The sequence below is a fragment of the Ips typographus genome, linkage group LG12, assembly GCF_016097725.1.
Source record: "Ips typographus isolate SLU linkage group LG12, UJ_Ityp_2.0, whole genome shotgun sequence".
NCBI classification, from domain to species: domain Eukaryota; kingdom Metazoa; phylum Arthropoda; class Insecta; order Coleoptera; family Curculionidae; genus Ips; species Ips typographus.
In genome coordinates, this window is record NC_138433.1 from 8,351,263 (window position 1) to 8,363,228 (window position 11,966).

At 37.4% G+C, this 11,966-nt stretch overlaps 1 protein-coding gene across 2 annotated transcripts; it reads right to left on the minus strand.

Moving 5' to 3' along the window:
* Positions 1-6,354: 6,354 nt before the first annotated feature.
* On the minus strand, positions 6,355-10,420 carry LOC145736504 (uncharacterized). Of its 2 annotated transcripts, none has more exons than XM_081990950.1 (6): positions 10,252-10,420; positions 10,046-10,188; positions 9,774-9,970; positions 7,260-7,613; positions 7,048-7,202; positions 6,355-6,993 (listed from the first exon to the last, which is right to left on the minus strand). In XM_081990950.1, the coding sequence occupies exons 2-4, from the start codon at positions 10,171-10,173 to the stop codon at positions 7,585-7,587; spliced, it is 354 nt and encodes a 117-aa protein (XP_081847076.1). In that variant the 5' UTR covers positions 10,174-10,188; positions 10,252-10,420; the 3' UTR covers positions 6,355-6,993; positions 7,048-7,202; positions 7,260-7,584. The 2 variants fall into 2 exon arrangements, with proteins under 2 accessions (XP_081847076.1, XP_081847075.1); XM_081990949.1 differs by having other exon boundaries at positions 10,248-10,420.
* Positions 10,421-11,966: the final 1,546 nt, after the last annotated feature.

An 11,966-nucleotide genomic window follows, 5' to 3' on the forward strand; every position in this document is an offset into this window, starting at 1 on the left:
AAACTTAAAACAAACTTAACAACTCCGCACGGTGCAAGAAACTTAACAGTACCCCTTAACCATAAACTGCCGGCCTTAACCTAGCGAACGCGTGCTTAACCTACGGTGCCTAACACTAACGCGGCAATGTTCGGCGGCCGTCTCGCTTTGGTGAGAACTACCTTAAGAAAGAGCAGGAGACGGAATCCGACACTACGCCAGGACCCAAAGGACGAACGTCCGTACGACACTACGCCATACTTGGTTCGGGACAGGACCACGTCCGACCATACGCCAAAACGTGTTACGGTGGGGGAAATGTCATGCGAACTACGCCAACACGACCAGGTAACCCTGCGACCCTACGCCAACAGGGGGGACAGGAGGGGAACGGATGTGTTCTGACCATGCGCCAGAACACAGGGTAAAGGAGCGTCGTGCGACATGCGCCTACACGACCAGGTATCCCTGCGACTCTACGCCAACAGGGGGGAAAGAAGGGTGAAGGACGTGCTCCGACCATACGCCAGAACACAGGGAAAAGGGGCATCATGCGACATGCGCCTACATGACGAGCAAGTCCGGCGACACTACGCCACCAAGCCACGGTACTTACGGTTACGGACGGACGGAACGGTTCGGGTCGGTATACCAGAGAGAGTCTTGCGAAGGTGGTGCGAGACTGCCGGCTTAGTGCTACGGAGCTACATTTATACTAATCGCAGGGCCCCCACTATAATGACGCGTCGGTGGTGGGGGGCCGCCGCCGCTCAACACAGGAGCGCCACAGTTCCGATCGGTACGTTGCTCGAGGCTTACCCCCTCCACAATTTCGTCAAACCGTACACAGAAGCGTATTTACAATAATCTACGGTGCACAGTTTCACCCGTTCGGTGGAATATTAGTAACGAATTTAAACGCTTCGTTACAACTCAAACTAAATTATATATTTTTAAAAAATATATTTTTAAAGGAGGTTTTGGATTCTACAAACATTTCTTAATATATTTCATGCAACATACGCCATACTGATATTTAATTATTTTTAAACAAATGCCAAAAATACTTTTCAAAATTATAGGTCCCACAACTTTTACTTAAAAAAATTGAAAAAAATTAAAATCAGCTGTTCAAAATGAACTCTATGGACTGTTACAATAACAAAGACGGTTTATTTTCTTTTTACATTTTTTTTGTTAATCTGACTTCTTGGAAAATTATTGGTTTCAAATTATTATTATTGTTACGGTTTGGGCCTACTATGCTCGATACTTCTGAACGAGCACTCGATTCGGGATGGAATCGAAGCGCCGCAATCTCATCATCATCAAATCTGACCGGGCGCGTGTTAAAGTAGGCCACAGTGGTGTGTGTTTTTAGTAGCTGAATTAATTATAGTACGGAGTGTTTTGAAGTGTAATAGTATATTCTATATTAAGAGCGGAAAGTATATATTTGCCGCTTGCACATGAAATTTGCAGCTTGAGGCGAAGCCGAACGCTGCAATCATGTAAAAGCGGCAAAAGTACTTTTGGCTCGAAATATAGACGATATTTTTTCGACGACTGCTGTGGGGTGGATTAGAAGGACAACTCACATCATTTTCGTCGCTCGAACTCATTGTCACCGATAAATCACTTTGACGGAATGTGGTTATTTCAAACAGGTATGTCAAGCGTTGTTATGGAAACGCCGAAAAAGTTGGTGAGTAGATTGTTAGTAGAAAGCGAAAACGCTCTAGAGCAGAAAATCTCTCTTTCTGCTCGCGCGCGGCAAATAACCCCTTTCTGCTTCTAAATGGAAGCGTACATGAGGTACTTTCAAAGTAAGTCGTCGAAAAATAAATTTATTAATTGTTGAGTTAAATTGACTTTGTGTAAACCCACGAAAAACGTAACAATTGGTGTCAGAAGTGCGATCAGACTTTAGTGCGACGTGAATTGGAACTAAACTTCGGGTTAGAGACTTGTGTTCAGAACCGTACTAGAGATTTTCAGAACAGTGAACCAAACTTAAATTCCAGAAGCAACAATACTTCTAGTTTTTCAACAGAAGTTTTTATCGTCATTAATAACAGTTGGTAAATTTAAATGAGCTATTTTCATTTCTATGGATTATGTAGCTGAAATTGAAAAAGCAGGACGTGTCAAAAAATGCTTATTTTATTCTTGAGACAGGAGTCAGATAAATAATAATTACTTTTGCCAGTCAATTTCACTATACCACTACTTCACTAAACTTCAAAAACTTCACACATTTAAGGATATTAGGTATTTTCTCCACCCTGCTATAATGAATGAAAATTATATTCTTAGCCATATGAAAAAGTTATAAGTGCAAAATGCTTTAGGATGTCTTGGAAATATTAGTGATCTTAATTGAAATGCTACTAATCGGAACTTTTTAGAAATGATTGTAAATAAGCAAGAGAATGATGTTTGTTATTTTCCAAAATATGATTTGACTCAAGCACATCTTGTTATTATCAAATTACCTACTTTAACATTAAAAATGTGCATATATTTTCATATATTTACATATTTTCATTTATATAGCCGATGCTTTATAATTTTTTAGGTACGACAAACATATTACCCAGATTTTGAAAAACAGATCAAAACAACAATTTATTAAAAGGTTTAATGAGTCAATTTAAATTTTAGAAACACTTTTGCAATTTATGTATTTATAATGTCACGAGTAGCGTGACGTGTTGAATTTAATTTTCAACTTATTTTCCTGGGATCTCGTTTCAGCTTGAAATAAAACACATAGTTAACTCTACCGCTAACTAACTATCAAGTTCTATTAAATAAGTTCCTTAACCTAAACAACTCACAACTTACTAACTAATAAAACAACTGGTTTCCTAATCCAAGAAAAACGTTGCTAACTTCCTACTAACTAAACTAAAACTAAAACTGGACTGACTGGAATGAACCCCTCTCTAGGGTATGACTTCCTTCTTATAGCATAGACATAATATAGACATTTGATATAATGTGTTAATTAACTAGTATTTATTGTTATATAATGATGCTTCTGACACGAATAAATAATAGCATTCCAAACACTGGTTCCACCAATTAAAAAACTCCCAGACCTGGTCGTCTGGTTCGCACCCTAAAATTATAGTAATCCTAACACTAAAGTAACCCTTAAATTAACATAACACATTGGAAATCTTGGGTAGCCCTTAAATACGCAGCATGTTACTCTAATATCAGTGGTTCTGATTTTACGACTTGTACTGCGCCACTATTCGCACAAAAATGTCTTGTCACAATCATCAATTGCCCTGTCAATTACTTAACCCATTGTCTTTCACTGGTCACCAAATAGTACAGTAGTTGAAGTCTAGCAATCTCCTTTTCATAGTTTTTTATGCTTAGGCTTTATTCACATCATGTGGTTGGCTCTGGTGAGAAGGTTAAATTTCATCTTTAATGGTCGTCCAATATTGGCTTTGCACAGCGCCCCTTAGTATATTGGCTTCTTATGGCTCCCTCAAGCGGTTTTTTCATGTAATGAAAACAAGAACAAAGGTTAATTAATGCGTTACTTAAGGCTTAATAACAATATATAATAATATTACACGCATATTTCTTTTATATTTCAATCAAATCAATAACCGAGTGAATTTTATTCTCTGGTATACTTAAAACGGATTGCAATAAATTCTGCATATGTTTAACTAATGCACCAATTTCCATATCAACTAAGTTGCTCTAAAAACTGAAACATATTGTGACGATCTAATTTTTAGTCGTAACGCGGGGACGTGTAGGCTGGGGTCGTAGTCAAGTTAAACTCAAAGATTGGATAACAAAAACAACAACGTTTATTCATAGAGAGAAACAAGTAAAGTTGAAGACTGAATTTAAACACATTGTCAGATACAAGTTTGCTTATTTATAAATTACAGGTTTGTACTTACATGATAATAAATGCACAAACCATTTTGGACCGAGGGTACGTGTGGGTAGAATTCCCTTAACTTTCGCGACCAAACCATTTAGTTTTCGATATTCGGATAATTTCTAACTCTCCTTTTTCCAACATTTCTCTGCTATTTAGTGTAAGGTATTGCGATCTCTTAGTCAGTTCAATTTCTTAATTGCTTGTCTAAGCACTTGGATCATTGTCCGAACAATGGGCATATCATATCCCACATATCATAAATTTTTGTTTTAATGACTGGAATCGAAAGAATAGGGTTAAAAAACTAATTTTTCATATTCATGAAAAAAAAATCATGGTTGTAAATCTTTCTACATTAGTTTGAATTGGCCCATTATATTTAAAAAATCTGTTTTGGCGCGCTTAGTGACGTACGTAATTCTGAGTGATTTTATTGGCTGTCTCAAAAATCTCATCGTGTGGACTCATTTCACTGTCGTTTGCTCTTTAAAATATTTGATAGTGTTTGTTCCTTTGTTATTCTTCAGTGTTTTTTACCTCAATTAAGAAAAATGGTTTATAAGTCGTGTTTCGTTCCTTCGTGCGAGTTAAATAACGAAATCGCACCAACTAAATTATTTCTTACGGTTCCAAAAGAGGTAAACCGCCGAAAGTTATGGTTTGCAGCAGTAAATTATAAACATTTATGCTTCCTTCAACAAGGGTTATATGTTTGTGAAGATCATTTTGAGGTACATAATGATTAAATTCATAATTATAATTTCGTATCCGATATTGAAACATTTTTATGTTTCAGCTTGAAAGTGATGCTGATAACTGATGCTACTTCAAAATGTTTGGGACAACATTGGTTTTGAAGAAAGATGTTGTGCCTCATAAAAATTTGTCTAAGAAAATGGACAGTTATGCAACATCGAGTACAACATCTTCTCAATTAACTAACGCAAAAAAGAGAAAACAAGACGCCATTGAAGCCTACCTAAAACCACATTCAGCAAAACGTCTATTGTTTAAGCCTTCTGAAAGTGTAGAAGAGCTTATAGAGTTAGCAGAAGAGCCTGCAGAGTGTAGTGAAAAAAACTCTGTTGTGACAAAAAACTGTGCAGTGCAAGTTAACATTAAAAAAAGTGTTCAAGTGTTGGAGTTTTAGTAAAAGCAACGTCCAGGAGCATTGCCACTTCACCTATGAGATCAAAACATCGGTCCCTACGTAAGCCACTGGATCCAGAAGTTGCTGAAGAAGTAGTTCAACCTTCTTTGAGCAGTTGGACTTCAAACAGTTCAATTTTTAGTCTGAATTCAACCTGTGATGAGTTTGTTCCATCCGAATCTGGCAACTCAGGACAAAGCAAAATTGAAGTTCATACAATGGACAGAAAAAAGAGCACTATGATTTTATTAGAGCAAAAAAATTAGATTTTATTTATGCCTTCCACCAGAAACATATAATTATGTCACATTACTTTCAAATAATTGTAAAGTGCCTGAAGTTGATATTTTATTATGTTTAAAAATTAGGCAAAATGATGCTTATGAACGTTTGGCTGATGACTTTTCTAGGTCATCTTCAAATGTACAAAGAATGTTTACTTCAACAATACCTCAGATGGCTAATGTTGTCCAACAATTAATTTTCTGGCCTGAGCCGGTTGCAATAAAAAAAAACTTTGCCAATAGCTTTTCGCTACAGGTACAAAAGTGTACAATCCATTATTGACTGCTTTGATATTGAAATAGAGAAGCCTTCAAATCCAGTTATTCAATCAGCAACTTGGTCGGAATATAAAAAGTGTAACACATTTAAATGTCTTATTTCATCAACTCCTGGAGGCTTGATTAATTTTATTTCAATATCATATGAAGGAAGAATCACTGACAAGCAATTGTTTGAAAATAGTGGTTATTTAGATATTGTACCAATAGGTAGTCAAGTTTTAGCTGACAGGGGTTTTAAGCATGTTGCTGCTCTACTTACACATAGAAGTTGTGAGTTAATTCGACCTCCAAGTGTTAGTGAAGGACAAAAACTGTCTAAGCCAGAAATAAAAAAAAAATAGAGAAATAGCAGCTCTACGAGTCCACATTGAAAGGGTCATACGAAGACTAAGAGAATTTAAAATGTTAGCTCCACATGCATGTCTTCACCATTCATTCTGGCCACTATTAGACAATATTGTTGTAATAGCTTGTAGTATTGTCAATGTACAGGGTCCATTAAGCAAAAAATAAATATTATACTGACTTGTCCTAAATTAACAATTTATTATTATGTTGTTTATACTTTTCAACAGACACCTTTCTTAGAAAATATTTACAGGAATGTGTCTGCAATGTGCCCCTTCATTGGATTTAAAAAAAATATTATGTAGCTACTTAAGTTTCTTTTTTCAGTTATATATTAATGATGGGCCAATAAAGAAAATCTGGTTGCATCAGCCTTTTCTTGAAAGTGGAATCAGAAATAACTGTTTTTAAATATACATATTTATTATTTTTTATTCTAAAATAATGCAATATAAGGTGTTTATATGTATAGAAACAATGATAGAAACATTATTTTGCTTTTAAAAATCCATTTTTATTTTGAATATTTTTTGTGAACACCAATAAAACAATACTTAAAACTCAAAATAGATTTATTTCAATAACACAGGATATATGTTTTTTTCCCAAAATAAACCCGCATCTCTTAATAAATCATCACATAGATCACTCTCAAAATTAACATCTATGATAGTAACATCTTTGGTTGTTTCAAATCTATGATCTGCGACACAGAATAAACGTTTTCTTCTTTTGGTAAATAGCATCTGCAGCTGCATTTGAGCATTACATTTTGGTACAATTTTTCCATTTTTAATATAATTTAAAATTGATTTTTCCTTTGAGGGACACTTAACTTCAATAACATATTTATTAGTAATGCCATCAGGGCTTGCTCCAAAAACTGGAAACTGTCTATTCACATACAAACCACATTGGTTTATTTTAATGTGTCTTCGAGCAGAAATAACTTTTAAAATCTCTGGTTCTAGTGATAGTCCTCTTCTAGTTGCCACAGACCCTTTAAAACTAGAACCTCCTAGAATATTCTGACAATATAAAAATTAGAAGTAAAGTTTCCATAATACTTAAAAAAATGATACCTCTACAAGTGAACCTTCAGTAGTTGAACATCGGCTACATTCATATATTTTTGATGCAGTTATGCGGTCATACCTCATTTCATCCCACAGGGGTGAATCACTTTGATTCCTGCTCAATTTCTCGATTTTTAGGCAAAAATTTTTTGTCATTTTTCCTGAACAATTTTATGATTAATTTAATTATAAAACATAAATATTGACTTAAAATGTACCTCTAATAAAGCTAATAAATTTGGCTGGTCCTTTTCCAAGTTCAATATTTGATGCAAAATCCAAGCTTAGTAAATGCAGATACATAGTTTGAAAGTAGCTTGGTTTACAGATGTCAAAAACACCTCCATCAGCATCTGTACAACTCTCAACTAAAGTGTCTCGGAAAATGCATTCACTTGTCAATGTTGGTTGTTCCTTCTCTATGTTGAGTAGACTGGCAACATCAAATTTAGTACCTGGACCAACTTTTGAAAGAGCAGATTCTTTCCAATAGCATGTAGTGGCAGTAACAGAAGGCTCTTCACTACGTCTATGTAGCCAAAATCAAAAAGCAACAGCATGCTTGCAGTGATCTAGAAAAATAAATACCAAAATGTGGAGTACATTTACATTTAAATAGAACAATATTGTCACGAATAACATAAGTTGCACCATGTTCCGGTACCTAGTCTGGCCCCGGTCTCCCCCAGTGCACTGCCGAATCAGCGAGACCGGCAAATTGGGGTCATGAGACGAGTATTTAATCGGCGTCTCAAGCCATCGACGACCACCGAACTCTGGGGTCATCCCCAGAGGGAGGTCACGAGCGACAGTCCGAACTTCCTAGTGCCCGGACGGCTCGTTACCCTGTTGCAGTACCTAAAGTAAGTCCTTTGGGCGTGTCGGACATAGGGGCACCCTGCTCGTATCGAGCGGGTACCGCTTGGCGGCACTTCAGAAGGCCTTACGCCCATACCCCCACACCCACGCATCTACACACCCCCTCTTGGACAGTGTTCAATACTAAGAGTTATGCAGCGCCGAATAAAGAAGTCATGCTTGTACTACGTTTGTTGTTTCTGTTCCTGCGCTACCCCCTAAACGTGACATGGTGGAGGCGCCTCGTTTGATCTCGGACTACTGATCTTCATATCAGTAGTCACACCCCAGCTCTACCCCTGACGCTACGACCCTCCCAAAAAATGAAGATGTTGAAGATTTTGAAGGACCAGTTTACAGACTCGCATTTGCCCGAATCGAGTAGGGTAAAGTAAAGAGCGACCTGGAGGACGCCCTAAAGCAACAGAGTCTATGCAGTGCAGATGAGCACAATAATAAGTATAATTTATATTAATTTAGTAAAGGTAAAATTTAACTGAGTAATTGGGTATAGTAGAAATAAGTATATAATTTGCATAGTTGCAGTTTAGTAATAACATTGTCTCAATTTTCTAAGCCAGTGACCTAGGTTCCTTGCTGAGACAGCAAAATAGTGCAAGTATCGTGTGTTTATTTAAAACTAGGTCAAGTGCAAGTACTTGATATAGGATTCTTTGTTTATTAATTTAAAAAATATATATATATTGTTTATTTCAGTGGCCACCGGACGACCTTGTTGCGTCTATCAACGCATTGCCATATCATTTAAGGAAGTAAAGCAGCAAGTCTTGGAGAAGCTGACATCTTCAGATGGGTCCCGCCACGACGGTTCTACTTACACCCGTGTGCACCCAGAGTCTTTTAATAAGTCGAGCTGAAGAAGCATCTCCAAATGTGCTCACGTTAATTAAGAAGAAGTATACATGTCCAATGATAGGTGTGCTAAAGGAGCACGCAAAAGGACACAGTAGGAAGAAGTGAAGCTAAGCGATGAAGTTTGCCGCTTAGAGAATACAGTGCCAAGAGACGGCACTACGAGATGAAGCCTAGGTGAAGCGTTTCCACTTAGATGATGGTGCCCAAAGGAGTATACAATACAATGTGCAGTTGACGTAAATTTTGGCCAAAATGGAGAGCAAGAAGATAGACGCAACACAAGGTTGAAAGGTGACCCAAGGAAAGAATTAATTTTTTTGTGGCTGAAAACATTATCTAGGAATCTAGAAGTAGTTTTAAGAGAAAAGTGTTTATATTTTTGGAATAAAGTTTTTCCCATACCCTCTCTAGCAAATAAGCAACATCGGTTAATTTTAAGATTCATATGGAAAAAGGAAAGACGAGAAATTTATTTTGTAATATAGAATTTTAGTGTTCGGGGCGAACACTTGTTGGAAGGGGGAGATGTCACGAATAACATAAGTTGCACCATGTTCCGGTACCTAGTCTGGCCCCGGTCTCCCCCAGTGCACTGCCGAATCAGCGAGACCGGCAAATTGGGGTCATGAGACGAGTATTTAATCGGCGTCTCAAGCCATCGACGACCACCGAACTCTGGGGTCATCCCCAGAGGGAGGTCACGAGCGACAGTCCGAACTTCCTAGTGCCCGGACGGCTCGTTACCCTGTTGCAGTACCTAAAGTAAGTCCTTTGGGCGTGTCGGACATAGGGGCACCCTGCTCGTATCGAGCGGGTACCGCTTGGCGGCACTTCAGAAGGCCTTACGCCCATACCCCCACACCCACGCATCTACACACCCCCTCTTGGACAGTGTTCAATACTAAGAGTTATGCAGCGCCGAATAAAGAAGTCATGCTTGTACTACGTTTGTTGTTTCTGTTCCTGCGCTACCCCCTAAACGTGACAATATTACCTACCTGCAGATGCTGCACAAGATAAACATTCACATTGGACAACAGACTGTATCTTTTCATTGATCACTGCTATAACTTCATAATTTGACTTGTGTATCTTATGTTCAAGGGTAATTTTTGCTTTGACAATGCACAAACTGTGTTCCCTTTTAACTTGAACATAGCCAATTGCATTGTCTCCATAAGATGACCTTGTTGAACTGAAATCAAATTACATACAAATTACATATTATGAATGTAATATAATATTGAATATTAACAATATTTTAAATTACCGTTCAATTTTTGAGTGCTTTATTTCAACATGATGAGTGACTTTAGTTCTATAAAACTCATCTATCATGTCCACATCCAAATAAGGTAAATTATCAGAGGAGCCTTTTATGAAACCTTGATCAACCATCCTGGCTACTAAACTCTAGTAAAAAAAAGTTAATTAAGAAGTACAAAGCAAGTAAAGATACAAGAAGTACTTACCTACCTAACAATATGCAATACACTAGTTAACGCTATACAAGCGAAACAACTGTAACGAAAATTAGACAACAAAAATAGGTTACGGGGTACGAAAATTAAACATGAAACAACCCAAAAACTTTTCCAAAGCCGAAACGCGAAAACCAAAACAAAACAGCCGCACGCCGCACCTCTTTTCTAGTTTCTAGGTTAGAACCAATGTTGCCAAAAATGGCAATAAAAAAGACCAAGTTATCACATAAGTAGATAATATTTTTAATATCCAGATATAAAATTTGGTTCAAATTTACACAGTACAAATAGTACAAATTTAGTACAAATTTTCTTTATCAATTAGTGGTTATGACTAACCGTAACTTATTTCAAGAATGATAATAACATATTCAGTTTCATAGGTTTCAAGTTTATCTATTGAATCTTATTTTTAGGGTAATGCTGCACAAGACGACAACACTGAAAGAATGTGCTGCGTCTTTCAAGAAGGAAATGGACTTCGATTTTCAACTTGAAACGTATCGCACGTCTGTTTCGTGGGGGCCATTTTGTGTCGCTAAGAAACCACGTTTCTTGAAACGGTGTTCAGAGAAATTTGAAGTTGACGACCGAATTCCGCAGCCGGTCGAGTGGAAATGTGGGGCCTCTAAGTGGAAACGTCGATTCCTAAAGGTCTACGGGGAATTGTCTTGTGCGGTGCACTTCCAAGAGGCGGAAAGGGTGAAAATCTAGGTCAAGACCACGTGGATGTGACGGTTATAGTTTCCACGAGGAATGACTATATCTTTCACTCGGATCGTGCGCTTAAGGCGATATTTAGTCTTATTTATGCAAGCGGGAGAGATGAGAGTTTCTCAGACGCACGCAAGTGCCTCTTCCGCGGAACTTATGTAATCGTGTATCGCGTAATCGCGTTGTTAAACTGGCTGAACGTCTCACTGACGAGTGGCCATCGTAACCATAACACACACACACACACAAGAAGGAAATAATTTCTTTTCACTGATTGGTTGATAGTTTAGTACGTTATCGGCGGCGGGCGTTTAAACATGAGCTTAATATTATAGTTTTTATCATCATTTTTTTTCTATTTAGACTTAATATTTTTGAAAACAAAAAAATACTTTTCACTCGCGATTCACTAATATTCCGCGCACTATTGTTTGTTTGGGGATTCTATCTTCTTTTCGCGGCACTTCACTGCACTAAACGCGGATTTTGAAGGCTGCACTAAACCAAGATTTCTAAAGATTTATACACAGTACAGTGATTTGCACAAATTTGTTCTTTTCTTTTTTTTCTTTTCTTTCATATGTACTTTTCTTTTCTTAAAGATTTTGTGCAAATCACTGTACTGTGTACTTTCATCTAGGTGCTGTCACTCGCTTCGGCGGCACATATACTAAAATCTGGAGCAACACTTGTGCAAATCGTATACGTTCATCTAGGTACTGTCACTCACTTCGGCGGCACATATACTAGAATTTGAAGCGACACTTGTGCAAGTCGTGTACGTCCATCATGGTACTGTCACTCAATTGAAAAGTTGGTTTTTTCGACAATACCTACCCATATACAAAAACTTTTGTCATCTGACTGATAATTTGACTGTGTAAGTCCATATTCTGTTCCTAGAAGGGGTTTATCAGAGGTTTTATAGCCAGTTTAAGATTATTCAGATTTCACAGGCACATCAAATTTTGAGATTTAAGTCAGATATCAACA

Coding starts and splice junctions, on each gene's coding strand:
- LOC145736504 (XM_081990950.1), bottom strand. CDS start 10,173: ATGGTTGATCAAGGTTTCATAAAAGGCTCCTCTGATAATTTACCTTAT. Junction 9,971..10,045: donor AAGCACTCAAAAATTGAACG/GTAATTTAAAAT, acceptor ATTTGATTTCAG/TTCAACAAGGTCATCTTATG. Junction 7,614..9,773: donor ATCTTGTGCAGCATCTGCAG/GTAGGTAATATT, acceptor TTATTTTTCTAG/ATCACTGCAAGCATGCTGTT.